Source organism: Podarcis gaigeae, assembly GCF_964106915.1.
Source record: "Podarcis gaigeae genome assembly, chromosome: 1".
NCBI lineage: Eukaryota > Metazoa > Chordata > Lepidosauria > Squamata > Lacertidae > Podarcis > Podarcis gaigeae.
The window spans coordinates 107,854,819-107,870,532 of NC_139678.1; the positions used below are offsets into that span (position 1 = coordinate 107,854,819).

At 41.7% G+C, this 15,714-nt stretch overlaps 1 protein-coding gene across 12 annotated transcripts in view; it reads right to left on the bottom strand.

Annotated features, from left to right (window-relative positions):
- KCNH7 (potassium voltage-gated channel subfamily H member 7) overlaps window positions 1-15,714 on the bottom strand; it is a 264,759-nt gene that overhangs the window by 44,699 nt on the left and 204,346 nt on the right. For all 12 annotated transcript variants that reach the window (XM_083704656.1, XM_083704663.1, XM_083704661.1 and 9 more), the window contains one exon: window positions 7,546-7,971. In XM_083704656.1, coding sequence (XP_083560782.1) covers window positions 7,546-7,971 — 426 coding nt within the window. The remainder of the gene's footprint in view (window positions 1-7,545; window positions 7,972-15,714) is intronic.

A 15,714-nucleotide genomic window follows, 5' to 3' on the forward strand; every position in this document is an offset into this window, starting at 1 on the left:
CACAATGGTGCTCCAAGTGGTGTTCAGCATGCCAAACGAACAACATGTATATATTTTAAGAACAATGTTGAATAATCATAATGTCAGTTATAAATACAGAAAATAGATCCATATGAAAAGAGTATAAAAAAGCTAACCTAATTTAGCGGTTTAAAACTAAGCAGGATAAACCACTGTGGAGTTCTTTAAGTCTTCTCAGTTATTAACATTTGTGTCTACACATAACAAGAGCAAACCAGTCTCATTTTCAATAACATACAGTGGAGCCTTGGTTCTTGAACTGAATCCGCTCTGGAAGTCCATTCAACTCCCGAAACCATTCAAAAACCATGGCACAGCTTCCAATTGGCTGCAGGAGCTTCCTGCACGCAAGTTGAAACTACATTGGACATTTGGCTTCTGAAAAACGTTCGAAAACCAGAACACTTTTCGGTGTTCGGCTGCCAATTTGTTCGTCAACTAAACCATTCGAGAACCAAGGTACCATTGTATTATAAACCTGCAGGCCAGAGGTGTATGAGCTACTGTCCCCCACTCCTTCAAGACTTTTCAGCTGCTTCCCCCAAAGATTCCTCAGTGCAGATTATAAGCTCCTGGTTGTATCCATGCTAAGCACATGGGAAGCTGCATTATCTACTTCATGCAGGTGTCTCTATACCGACAATCACCAAGCTCTTGAGGGTTTCAGATGTGTGTCTTTCCCAGTCCAACTTGCAAGTGCCAAGGGCTGAATGTGGGCTTTTTTTTGCAAGCAAAGATTGTGCCCTATCACTGAACAACAGCCCTCCCCATCAAAGGTGCTGAAGCACTCTTAAGCTTCATTGGATTCAACGGGGGGATGTTATATGAATGCTCACACCACTGTCTGACCAGTGTTAGGAACTCAGTGTTAGATCAGATCCAGCTGGGCAGTTCTTGTGCAGTTCAAGCTGACCAGGGTGTAAATCTGCCTACCTTAAATGGTCAGATGGCATTGTAGCCTGGCCACAGGCCTGGTCATAGATCCGGCAGCTGGCTGGGGAGGATTGCAGGCCTGTCTGCAGATTGGTCTATGGCAGGTGGACTTGGGTCCAGGCATTCCCCAGGGGGTAGGCCCAACCAGCCAATGGGCCTCGCTTGAGTCTGCCCCCTGGGAAATAAGTAGAGGTGAGCCCAGCATCCTTCCTCTGTTTTTCTGTCAGTCTATCCAATGATTTACATAGGATTTAGGGTTGCCATACCTTCAGAATTCCCCAGACGTCAAAAATAGTGTCCAGGCGGAATTTCCGAAAATCACGAAAAATGTCCTGGGAAACTCAGGCATATGGCAACCCATGTTGGAAGTGTTGATTTTGGGGCAAATTTCCTAAAACTAAAGCTCCACAATTTTGCCCCTCCCCCACCTCAACGATAGCTTAATAACTTTTCACTTTTTGAAATATGGCAATCTTATAGGATTCAAATCTGCACCACTTTCTAATTTGGCTCTAAAACATTCTACTGTCGTCAGTTACAGAGCCTTATCCATTATTAACCCTATAATGCTGAACATTATGCAACACTATAAATAGTGGCGGCAGGAGCTCCCTCTGCCCTTCAAATCTACTTAGGTGGGATGCGTAATATTAATGGAGAAAGTCAATAATGATGCAAAGTTTGCATATATTCTCCTCCATCATCACCACCACCTCTTTTTATTTCCAGAAAGCATGCATAATACATGATGTTTAACAACCGAAAACATTTAAGGTTCTAGTGGGAGAAATCAGCCTACTAGTTTCCACTAAGTACCATGTTAAAAGTTTGAATAAACCTTTATATATTTTATGCGTTGCTGAATTTAGAACTTAATAATCTTAGCCTTGCAATAAGGGGGAGTGGGAGAGAGAGAAGTATTCCACGGGCCATGTTTGTTGAAAACAACATATTCTATTTATGCTAAATGTTCAACTTCCTTCCTGCAACAGCACAATGTGATAGCTCAGTAATAGCAGCTAACTGTGTCATTACTACATAATGGCAGTGCCAACGCATTAAGAAGCTGGCACAGCCATCGACATCCGCTGTGGGTGTATTTGAGAAGTGTGGTCTAGCTATGAACACTGCCATATTTATTCTAGGCCTCCCCCCACCCCCCACCAAGGCAACATGCATGACTATAGGAGATCTGCCATTCACAGAGTAAAGCACCAAGATAATTTTGACAAGGAGAAGTTAAAAAAAGGTGAACAAATAGTGTTACCCTACAAAGGAGGGTGGAATGAAAAGGCTGACCCTTCAGTCAAAAGAAGACAAACTCAGCGCGTGGAAAGAGTTCCTATCTATCCCTGCAGCATAAACCTAGAGATATCCCAGTGGATCTCTCCTAAAAGCTGGGACCAGTTCCTCATAGGCCCTCTCATGGGTTTGCTTGTGAGGGGGAAAGTTGTAGTTTAATCAATAAGCATGTCAGCTGTGAATTAGGACACCCCTAGGTCAAATCTTGTATTTGCAACAAACTCACTAGGTGGTCTAGGCTAGCCTTCTCTAATGTAATGCCCTCCGAGTGTTTTGGACTTTGGCTGCCCTCAGCCCAGCCAGCATGCCCAATGATCATAGGTGATTGGAGCTGTAGTTCAAAACATCAGCAGGGGACCATGGGATTGGGGCCAGTGATATGGAGGCTGTGCCCCGCCAGATACTGTTGGATTCCAACTCCCTTCTCTTTGTAGTCTTTGTTGTAGTCATGTTTTTAATATTCTGTTGGGAGCCACCCAGAGTGGCTGGGGAGGCCCAAACAGATGGGTGGGGTATAAGTAAACAACAACAACAACAACAACAACAACAACAACAACATAGTCCAGCAGGTTCTACATCTTTGGCCTAGGCAGTTCCACTACACACAGTGTAGGAATAACACTAGACCACCAGGTTGCCTATTGAAGCTTGACTGTTGAATTAATTGTGTTGATTCACTGTGCCCAAATACAGCACAGCCACCTTCTAGGATGGTTATAAGCACTACTAAGATACTGTGCATGAAGTATTAACATTTACATTAATTTCAGTGATAATTTTTTTAAGCGTACTTTTGGTCACATATAGAGCAGACATGGCCAAAGACCTTAAAGTTGTTTCATGGGCCAAGGTCCCCCTCACACGCAGGAGTTCTTGGGGAGTGTTTAGGGCCCTTTTGCACCCATAATATTTTAATGTGTTTATGGGTGCGACCCAACACCCACCCCCTGTAGTCTCTCAAGATATTGCAGTAGGCTGTGTTACAAAAGAACTCTAGTCCTCTTGTGACTAGTTAGGATCCCTCAACCTTGGTTTTTGTCAGTAAGAGGTGAAAAGTAGGGTTGGGTTATTTAGTATGGAATAATAGTGTTTGGGTAATAGGAAATGCACAGTTCCTCTCCATGCTCTTAAGCCAGGCTGGGATTGCCTCTATAGGAATGAGACAGAGACTCATGATGGTGTCCTATTTGCCCATAGAGGTTGTAATACCAGCCCAAGTTAAGCTCCCTTTTAATATTCTTCAGTGCTTAATAAAGTTGTCCTCGGTCCCAGTTAAATCAAATTTTGACTTCTAATTTACTTCCAGAAAATAGAGACATTTATTTACTTTGGAAATAAAAATATTCTGCTACATAACTAAATATCAATTTCTCATTCTTTGCCATCTTTAGGATTAGCAAAGGAAAATGACATTCAAAGCAAACTATGTCTATACCAAGTCATTCCATTTCAGGAACTGTGGTCTTATTCTAGTGCTGAAAAATCCTCTTATCACTTTGAAATCTTTGTGTTGTGTGCTCAACTTGTCGGGATAAAATTTATCCTTCATGAGTGAGGCGTGTTTTGAAGTGCTCCAAATCCATCATTAGATTATAGTGATCAAAGCATCACACTTGATTCAGCTCAAAATAGACCCACCTTTATCAAGCACTTGATCACAATTAGGTTCTCGGAATTCTTATTTCAGGATTACTAGTTTATGTCTGCCTCCACACCTCCCTTTCTATCTTCTAGAGTTTTAAGGTCAACCCTGGAGACCCTTACTTGAGTTTTCTCATTTTCTGAAGTAAGATAGAGTTGACCAGGGAAAGGGTCTTCTATTGTGTCCTAGTAGTGGAAAGCTTCCTCATGGGAATCTTTTCTGATGCTGACACTGATGGGGATTTTCGGTGCTGGACAGAGAATTTTTTATTTGTCGGGCGCTTTACCATAAACCCTTTCCAACTTTTTTTTTTAAAGAGTTCAATCTATTTTATTAATGTTGTTGTCAACAGTACAAATGAGGCTATGCAAAAACATTTTGTGCCTTTAAATTTTAAACTGCAGATCAGTGGCAGATCATCTGCTCTACATCTGCAATGTTCCTGATTGAACTGGGAATGTCAAAAAACCCTGGAAAACCACTGCCAGTAGTTTGATGGATCAAGGATCTGATGAAGTAAAAGAGCTTCTTATGAAAACTGTTCTGAAAGCCTCTGGACTGAAGAGTGGGTTATAAGTCCAGTAGTACCTCGGTTTAAGAACAGTCTGGTTTGAGAACGATTTGGTTTACAAACTCTACAAAACTGGAAGTAGTGTCCCAGTTTGTGAACTTTACCTCGGTCCAAGAACGGAATCTGAACGGTAGAAGGGCACCGGTAGTGGGAGGCCTCATTAGGGAAAGTGTGCCTCGGTTTAACAACGGTTTCGGTTTATGAACGGACTTCCAGAATGGATTAAGTTCGTAAACCGAGGTACCACTGTATTTGCAATACAGAAGAGAGACCTGTGCAACATTCTGTGAACACTATTTTGTTTGTGCATGTCAGACAGGGAGAAGAGAATACAAATGTCTACAGTCCCCATTTCTGACTTCTCTGCTTTCATCCAAAGCTTTCTCTGAACAGAGTCTTCACATATAAAAGTTGTATGTGCACAGGCTATTTCCAATTAGACCTCATGCATTCACAGCTTGCGGATACCCAGGCCCAGCTCTCCATTAGCTAGTGTGAGGGGGCTGCCTCAGGCGGCAATGCTGGAGGACAGAGATATGTGTGCTATGCATATGGATGTAAAGAGGCAGTGTTTTTTGTCCAATCCTATGTTTATTGTAACCAGTGCCAGTGGTGTATCATGGGGGTGGCGGTGGGGCTGTTGAGATCAGGAAAGTCTTTGTCGAGCACCTGCAGTTCAGAAGGGATGGGTTCTGTCTAACCTCAATGAGGAGGGAGTGCCACAAGTTTGGGCCCGCAATACAAGATGCATTACTTTTGGTAGTTACAAGCTGTGCATCTGAACCATGGGGGAGCACTAACAAAGCCCCCCTTTGGTGGTTGAGAAGGGATCACAAATAGGGACAGGGCTATTGCACTCAGGTCCAGCTTGTGAGCTTCTTGAGGCATCTAGCTGGCCACTGTGAGAAGAGGATGCTGGACTTGGGCTGATCCAGCAGGGTCACTCTCCTTGGTTTGTCTCCTTCCAAGGGCAGGGAATTCTGGTGCATCTGAGTACTGGGAATGATTGACTGACAGAAGCCCTGCTCTGGCATTCATCTGGGCAATAGAGAAGGCATAGAGAAGCCTGTTCAGCGCTACAGCAGCTCCCCAAGGATATCTGTTTCTCAGTTTTGATTACTGAATCCTTCAGTAATGCTAATAGTATTTCAGCCTTCCATTTCCAGAACCCTGGTGCTAAATTGATTTATGATTAGTGGCTCTTTAGCTGAAGGGCAGGTATATGCTAGGGCCTGATGAAGCAGACTAGCGAATGTATTATGATGCATTAGTCTGTCTGATTGTGGAGCTGCACTTAGGGAGGTATTCCATAGGTATTCAGCTGTTTGGATGAATGCATTCTAATTAACAAAACAAACATGGACCAAAACTGTTTTCTTTCTGATATTGAAAAAACTTTATTTTTAACCTGACTGTCACACTTTTGCTTCCGCCCAGGCAGTTTTGCCTCTTCCACATAATTTCTTCTCATTTATTCTCTTTCTTTACTGTTCTACATTTTTGTAAACATGCAGAAGAAAGTTACTCTTTTTTAAAGTGGTTTTCATACTATCTCCTGAGTAACACTTTGGGGTCCTCTGGAGCTGATCAGGGAGTTGTCAGTGACAAAAGCCACAATGATGGCCAGCCTTCCTTCTATGGCAGCTATCCCAATGTTGTTATTGATTTTCCCCTGCAGAGCTAACCCTCCAAAAGGGGTCATCAACAAGGTGCCTGTGAGCACAATGGTGCCCTTGATGTCTTCCCTTGGTGCCCACGAGGCATTTGAGCACACACACCCGGCAAATTTGCAACCAGACTAGGTTTAAAGTTTTACAATTATCTAATAAATTTCAAGACAACCTGGGGCCGGGTTACTTGAGGTAGTGTCTCCTTCCAAACTGACTTGCCTGGTCACCAAGATTTGCTAATAGGGTCCTTTGGGTTGTGCCACAGCCTGCAGGGGACCATCTTACAGTGACCATAGGGAGGGCCTTTTCCACAGTGGCACCCCTCTGCATGATGACATTTGTGTGAGTGAAGTGAATGCCCAAATATGACTTTTGTCTTTAAGATATGTCACATATGTAAGGAAATAACAATATTGCTTGGAGACGTTCAGTAACAACTTTGCCATAAGCATTCTATTTTAACAAATCTTCAGGCTGCGATGCCCAAATGGTGCTACCAAACGCATTGATTTTAAGTGAAGCTAAATTAAGGTCATCATAATGACATATATTATTTGGATTGATTTACCCAGCTGAACTAAGTAACACACAAGCAGAACTGGTATGCATTATGACATGCAACCTTTTGATTATTATCTCCCAGCTGGAAGCCAAGAATTTCTAAGCCTTGGAGGAGCATGCCTAGTGATGCTTTTGAAAATGATGCCATTTCATAAAAAAGGATGGTTGACAGCGTTGTTAGCAGGGGTCTTGTTACTGGATAGGCCTTGAGATAATGGGAAAATCTATTTCTTTTTAAAAGACATCTCCATGACTGAGAATGATCATTAGCGAAAGATATTGCACCATGGACATTTTACATGTGCTCCCATTCTTGGTATAAAGGGATTGTCACAGAAATATTAAGGTCAAGAGCACAAGAAATAAAAAGCAGCAATAAAAGGTGAAATCCAGGCCATCACCAAAGATCTCTCACTACCTATTTAATATGGCCAGGGCATTATAACATGCAATTCTTCAAGAATTATGGGCATGGATATGTGTGAGCTGATATAGTTTATTTATTTATCACACTTTCAACTCACCCTTCCTCTGAGATCAGGGTGACAAACATAAACGTGTTATATCCCCTTTTATCTTTGCAATAATTCTGTGACGTTGGTTAGGCTGAGAAAGTGTGACAGGCCCAGTGAGTTAGGCTGAGAGACAGTAACCGGCCCAAGGTCACCCAGTTAACTTAATGGACAAACAAGGTTTATTCCCTCATCCTCCATCTCACACCTGTAGTCTTATTTCAGCTATCTCAAAGCAGATATAAAATATATCCAACTTTTAACTGTCAGAAAACATGATGTATGCACAAAGCAGGCGATCACGTAAATAGATGCTAGTCATAGTGAGCTTACCTCATCAGAGCCAGATCCAAATATCAGCAGGTCAAAAGGGATTGCAGCAACCATGTCAATTAGGAACCAGCCTTTGAAGTAGTGGATTGCTATTCTTGCTGGGTCACTTACCACTTCTTCATTCTGGTTCACATATGTTGTTCGGAAGTTGATGACAATGTCAATGATAAACATGATATCCACAATTAAGTCTACCATGCTTAGTGGGTTGCATGAATAGCCACACACCAGCCTCTTCTGTTCTTCGCTGTCGTTGAGGAGGAAGGCTGCAGAGTATGGGGTGAAAATGGCCGTGTAGATCACCAGCAGTAAAATCAGCCAGTCCCAGACTGCTTTGAAAGGACTGTAGTGCAATATAGTAAACTTGTTGATGCGAGGCGTTTGGAGTTTATATTCTGGCAGAACATCTGCTCCCAAGGATAGAACCTAGGGAGATAGAAAGAAAAACGAATCACACTGTGTAAGGGTAAACTATTTAGAGCATAAAGGGGGGAAATGAGGGGTCCACACTGTATAAAGGATAAGTTATCTAGAATAGAAAGCATATATCCAAATGACATTGTTTCTTTAAAGCCAGGATTCGAAGTTCCATTGTGCGAGTGGATCTCTGTTCATGCAGTGAAGAGATACAACCCCAGATACCCATGCTTTTATCCTGCAAAAACATTTCTCAATCTACGAACTGTTTTCTTGGTACCTTCCAGGTTGGTGAATGGAAAACCCCCTGAAGCATCTTGGATTCAGTCTCCTTTCCCATGCAATATTTTGATTTATTGAAAGCTTTCATGTATTCCAAAACCTAGATATTGCAGAGATTCATCATTATGTGATATATATGTGCTTGGTGATTCACTGGATTAAGATACTATACTAGAAAGAAAAACTATGTGCTGGAAGATACATGCATGCATACATACATACATACATACATGTGTGTGTGTGTGTGTGTGAGAGAGAGAGAGAGAGAGATAGATAGATTTATTATTAAGCACTTTAAATGGCACATTATGTTTGCCATACCATGAAGAAGCTCTGCATTTATGAGCAGGGTTCTCTCTCACTTCTGCAGAAAACATTTCATGCTTGTTAAGATTCATGGGACACACAGCCAGCAATTGGATTTTGAAGTATAGAGCTCTGGAACACAGTCTGTGTGGATTTGATATATGTACACATTTCAATATATATTTACAGAAGGTATAAACTTGAAAAACATGGAAAAGATAGAGAGAGTTATTCAATAGGAAATACAACAGGTTTTGAGTAGGGCTGTACCGCACAGTCTTCCATTTTGCTTTGCTCTCAATAACTCATATCTATCTATCTATCGAGAGATAGATACAGATTTAGCTCTAGATAGATGTAGATATATACCTGTAGATTAAGATTTCAGATTAAAGCGCTTTTGCAGAAACTTGGGCTCCTTTTAAAAAAAGTGAACCTCCTTTAATTTAACTTAAAAAAAGACAAACCTCACACCCTCTCCTTAATCACGTAGACAGCATCATTGGCTGAACAAAAATGCATACTGTGAAAAACTGGGAGGACACCATGGGTTAATAACCACACTTTTCTTTTGAACAGCACAGTAGGGAATGATTACGTTCTACAGAGATTATAAATTGCTTCTAAGCAGCCATTAAGCAACATGGGCAAGGGTGCCGGGATAAATCTATTATTTATTCCTTTGCACTTAACTAATGGAGGCTGGCTGAACTGGTTCATATAAAAAGCTGAATCGCAGCCTTTTTGCCGCACCTGGAGCCACTCCTTTCCCATATGTACCACTGTCTGAAAGCTCAAAGAGAGGTGAGTATTTAGGCTCCTCCCTCTCTCCAGGAACCTTTCACTTCTGATCTGTTGTCGCCACTGCTACTAAACTTACCAACAACTAATCCAGGGACTCACACCCCACTCCTATGGATGAACATAACAAAACAAGTTCAGGGAGCTGACTATTCCTTTCTTTGTAATAAACCCAACCCAGTTCATTGCCCAGTCATGTAGCTTCTCTTTCTTGATCTGCACACATAGTCATTTGTGCCACTGAAGCCAATGAGACTGGCAAGTGTGGCAGAAACTAGCTCTCTAGGGGTTGGAAGCTCTAGTGGTGCAAAACTGGAAAAGGAACCCAACTGGGCACCATAGAGAAGTTGTGCTTTTGGCTTGGCTTCAAATAATTTGGGTACTCAGGGCGCCCAGGGCAGTTCTATACCTCCCGGCTGCTCTCAGATACCAATCCTGCTACAACATACAGTGTTGCTAGATTCTGCACAGCAGCACTCAAATTCGTCAGTGGATGAGTTGTGCCACAAACTAGATTTAATGACCATATCAGAGTGCTCTGTAAATTAATAGTTAAAGTCTTTTATATAGCAACCTTTTATGATCTTCCACACCTGCCCAATGCTCCTATCCCTTCTTTTAGCTTCTTTTAAATTCTTATAGACTTTTATATTCACCTTCTGTTTTAATACCTTTTAGCTTTTCAGGTTTTAAATGACTGTATCCCTTTTAGGCTGGCCTATGACCGTAATAAAGATTTGTATTGTATTGTATAAGGGCTGGAAGCATTTCTTTGCTTATGGCTTCTGTCACTGAATTAGAGGCCCGCCGTTGTAGTCATCAGTAGGAACCTATTCATTCATAGATTCAAAGACAGGCACAGAACGGTGTCAAGTTTCAAAAATCCCGTTCAGCTATTTAGAAAAGTGATTCAGGAGACTGACAAGAAGATGGAGTGTGTGCCCATGGAAAGAAACCCTGAAACATCTTTCACAACCCCTCTTGTATTTCTGAGTTGGCCAGCAGCGGCCAGAGTTGCATTCTGTAGTGAATTTTGAGGAAGAAGGTCTAACAACCAGCTTGCACAGCCACCTCTGATGCTGTCACATGAACCTTCCTGGAAGATGCAGATGCTTTTCTAAACACCTCTCCAAATGCACACTTTGGGGAACCCTGTAGTGGCACACAGAGAAAGCCAATGAGCGCAGCATTCTGCACACCTAATTAGCAGCCACACAACTATTTTTCTTTCTGGCACTGCCAGGTGCTTGTTGCCGCAGTTCTTCCCATGCCATCGCTACCTGTAGCATCGATGCTAAAAACATGCAGGAACTGATGTGGATGTGATGTTTTCCGTGTTTGCATGGGTCACATGGAACAGCTCCGAAGAAGGACAGAGTGAAGCCTAATCATATCCAGGTGAAGAAATGATATGTTGGCAAAGCCAAGGAACGGCCCACTGCTTTGTAACCCAGGATCCCTTATATTTTAGCAGCAGTTCTGAGACTAGTCCTGTATTCTGATGGTCCTGTGGAGAGTGCCCACGAGCCCTGGAGCACCCTCTCCGAGGGCAGAGACACAGGTCTGCCCCTGAAGAGGGAAAGCAGACATTGGATGCCTCTTCCCTCCTTTACTACAGAAATAGCTCAGGGCTGCAATACCTCAAGGGCCGCCTCTTTCCACATGAACCTACCTGGACCCAGAGATCACCTTCTGATGCCCTTTTTTGTATGCCTCCTCCACAAGAGGTCTGCAGGGTGGCAACACGAGAAGGGACCTTTTTCTGCACTGACTCCCCGTTTGTGGAATGCTCTCCCCAGACACGTTCGCGTGGTGCCATCATTATACACCTTTAGGTGCCAGGCAAAAATGTTTCTCTTTAGCAAGGCCTTTGGCAGATTGATATTCAATGCACTTTTAAAATGTGTTGGGGAGGAGGGGGTTATTGGGTTGTTTTTGTTTTTATTATGTATTTTCTGTTCTTATATTGTGCTTTTATGTTGTAACCACCCCGAGACCTGCAAGTGTAGGAAGGTATACAAATTTAATTAACAAACACTTCCATGGCCTTTGTCCTTATCAGCTGACAAGGTGGTGTGCCAGAGATTCCCAACAAGAGGGAACGGGTCAAAGGGACAAAAATGGGAAAGGGTGGGTAGTGACTACTTCTGTCCTGCTGGCCCGAGTCTGGCAGGGCATTGGATGTGGTGGGTTGACCACCTTTTTTCTTCTCTCCTTTTTCCCTACACACATTTACCTAAAAGTAAGCCCCATTGATTTTAATAGGGCTTACTGCTGAGAAATGAATAGGATGAATGGATGAATAGGATTACACTTTAAATATTCATATAGAAAAGAGAATAAAACCATGTGAATCAACTTTTTTTTCTGGAATAAAGTACAGTATAGACAGATGAAGTCTAGGATGGTTGAATGCATCCTCTTGTGCAGCTGATGAAGTGGGCACTGATGGTTCTCCAAACATAGTTGGACTCCAGCTCTTAACACCCCAGCCAGCATGGCCAATGTTCAAGGACGATGGGAGCTGAACTACAGGAAGAGCCACCTTCCATTCAAGCTGACATTGGCCCTTTGTTGTTTCTGAGCTACAACCAGTATTGTGATATAGGGAAAAAAAGCAGCCACAATGACTAGGCATTGTCATCACCAGCAGCCTGCACATATTGTACAGATAAAATGAATATATATTTTTTAAAATGCTGGTAGTTTCTTTGGGCTTTTTCATAGAAAAGAAATATTGTCATTTCGATTGGGTTTAAAATCTAAAGCTAAATGCCACCACAACTGCTTCAAATAACACTTATGTTCTCTGAGGTTGAAAAGGCAGTTTGATTTTAATGCTGTCATTTTCATTAGTTTGCCTGATTTCTTTTGCACCATAGGATTCTCCTTCCATCTGAATCAACAGGAGTCGCAATTCCTCTCTGCTTTGTCTCCATTGAAGTCATCAGGCTGTATCCAGCCAAGCCAATTTCTTCCATTTTCTTGTGTAAAAAAAAAAAAAAAGACTGAAAAACCTGTACTAGCCTGTATCCCCTAAATAAAATCCCCAAATCTGAATTTAGCTCCTAAATTCATAACAAATGCAGGTGCCTGAGTGAAAACTAAGCCAAACGTTACCCTGGATGACAATCGCCATTTCATTCTTGATGACACAAGGAACCAAACAAAGCTGCATTGCATTTCAGAGAATAGCAGAATAAATAATCTTGATCTTTATCATATACAACCTGAATGGAATTTTTCTCACAGCATCAAAGACATTTGAATTTGCACCAGAAAGGCAGTTCATTACAACACATGGCCAATAGGGTTTTAGCAACAGCCATCCCCCCACTGAGTATTTTTATGTAGCAAAATTTGACACACATGCCTTATTTGTCTTAAAAGAATCAATCTGTTCCAAAATCAGGTTAATGGCACCTGAAAAATACCCAACACGTCTTGGTTTTAGTTGCACTGAGAGTACCCCAATATTCTTTAAAGTAACATGCACTGTATTTAAGAAATTGAGGCTGCAATCCTATACACACATTTATCTGGAAGTAAGTCTAATTTGTCTCAGTGGGAATTACCTCTGAGTAGACACGTATAGGATTGGACTACACAGTGCTTCCCCCCCCCCTCAAAAAATCTTTATGGGTACTCTCATTTTCCTACTCATATTGAAATACTGCCTCTCAATGAGGCCAAACTTAGATTCACAAAATGTTTAGGGGTATGCGTACCCCTTCGTACCCCCCACAAAAAAGCACCGGCACTGCATATTGCTGACTCATCCAGCTATTGGAACTGACACTCAGAGTGAAAATAGAAATGCATTGAGATATGTAAGAGGCTGAAAAGTAAGCCTCAAGTTCACTTTATCATTTGTTAACCATTTAAACCAACAACCATCTGGGTTATGAATTAATGGAACAGTGGCTTCCCAAAACGTCACATTTTAGGGACTCCCAACGGGGCAGTTAAAATGCTGCAAAGTTGAGGCCATTTAATAATAATAATTTATACCCTGCCCATCTGGCTGGGTTTCCCCAGCCACTCCGGGCGTCTTCCAACAAAGATTAAAAATACATTAAAATGTCACACATTAGAAACTTCACTTGTGCAAGCTTCCTCCCTCAGGTTTGTGATTAGACAGAAAATGGCAGCGTGCGAATCTGATCTGCTGAATCTGATTTCCGCAATAATTCATTCAGTTTCCAGAAGTGCTCCTGTGATTGCATAAAACGCAGCTGTATCCATCCATCAAGCATTGTTTTATTGCAGGTTCACGCCCTACTCCATATGATTCCAAACCAAGGATTGACTGTGAAGGACTAAACCTTGGAAAATGTGAGTTGTTTCAATTGGGAGACCAGGGTTCCAGTTCCTGCTCGGCCATGAAGTTTGCTGGGTCATCTTGGGCTAGACACTGCCTCTCAGGCTAACCTACCTCACAGCTTTGCTGTGAAGATTAAATGGAATAGAACCATGAATGTCACCATTAGCTCATTGCAAGAAAGGCGGAATAATGATATTATGATAGATAGATAGATAGATATAGAGAGAGATAGATAGATAGATAGATAGATAGATAGATAGATAGATAGATGATAGATAGATAGATCTGCATCTACTTGCATGGAAAAAGACCCAGGTTTGATCCCTGGCTTCTCCAAGTATCTCCCTCTCCCTCTCTCTCTTTTGCCTTCCATCCCAATTTAGGATTGAATCCCAGTTTACTATAGAGAGAAGCCCCTCTGCAATTATATCTGCAGGAATCTCAATCAAACTTAATGCGGGCCTTGTTATCTGAATGCAAGAAGAAGTTCGGAGAAGTCTCACATTAGCATTTATTTTTTTTGCTGCCACTAAACAGTAAATCAATATTATCATACTCATATTAAATTCCTTTGGGCTCAGAAAGTACACGGCATGAACTAATACCCATACAATTTATTACAACCTCAGTGCTGGATTTAATTAGCTAGTACAACCCATAAGGGGGGGGGGGGGGGGACAAGTCTGCAGAAGAAAAGACTCTGATTATTGACCAGCTAATGCTCTCAAACTCCCAATTAGAGTTAAACATTTCTAAAGAGAATGAATTTAGGGTTTAATATAATTGGACAGGGCAAACGGTTTCAAATCAGAGCACTCAGGAATGGCAAAACATCGCATCCCAGAGACCAATAACATGCAACGTGCTGTTCCGAATTGCCATTGTGAGGTGCGCTGTGACTTTTTTAGGTCTCTGAAATGCTACAGTTTAATGAGCGAGAGACTATAATTAGAGATGCTTTTGGATGGCTGTGATGACAGCTGTATCACCTTTGGACTTAATCAGCTGGAAATGAACATGCACCACTTTCAATTTTGGCACCCAAAGCTGCCCTTTTGAAAAGGCAGAACTTTTAGGGGGGTTTTTTTGGGGGGGGGAGTAGGAGAAGAGTGGCATTTTTTGAGACTTTTCCAGGAAAGCCTCAAAGGGACTTGACTGAAAGCACTACGAAGTCCTAGAAGGGCAAGTGTGGAGAAGCTCTGTGATCTTGGGTTAAAAAGCTCTGTAGTAACCAGGAAACCCCAAAGGGACAGTCTAGAAATGTTTAACCTTCTGAGGAGCCATACAATCCCGAACTGAATGAATGGTTCATCTCAATTATGTTGTTTCCCACTACCTACCACTACCAAACATTTGTGTGCATGTGTATGTATTTTTAAAAGGGGAATAAGCAATGACAATAATTTTCATGGTGTCACATTTCTGTTGGTAATAATCGGACTACATAGTCACTCAAAAGGATATCAGGATGCACCCAAGAAGATATTATGACATTGAAATCAAACTTCAAGTCCAACACTAGCTATCAGTGTGCCATGGGCTGTGCACAGGCAGAAGTCTTTAATATTAGTGCTGTGCTGAAAATAGGGAAGGGGAGAAATTCACTTTGCATTTAAACCCAAATTTATCAAATTTTCACTTACCGCAATGATACAAGAACAAAAAAAGCCATCCTTTGAAATTTGCTGTTATCCGAATTTTGTGACACAGTGCTCCAACCAAACAATGGAGAATGTTCACAAAACAATGTTCATAAAACTGCATATGTTAGACGAAAGTGTGCATAAAAATGAATATATTTGCAGGATTAATATGTAACAATTCATTATATTAGAAACTGAAAGCAATGAAATTAGTTCTGATCCTAAAACAATCCTAAGCACACTTACAAAGGAGTAAGTCCCAATGAACACAGTGGGATTTACTCCTGAATAAGCTTGAATAGCTTTCCAGTGTTAACGTATTTATAAGCTATTACCCTGAAGCAACACCCCCTCCATGAAGAGAAAGTTTGTTTCTGTCGTCCATTTTAAATACTT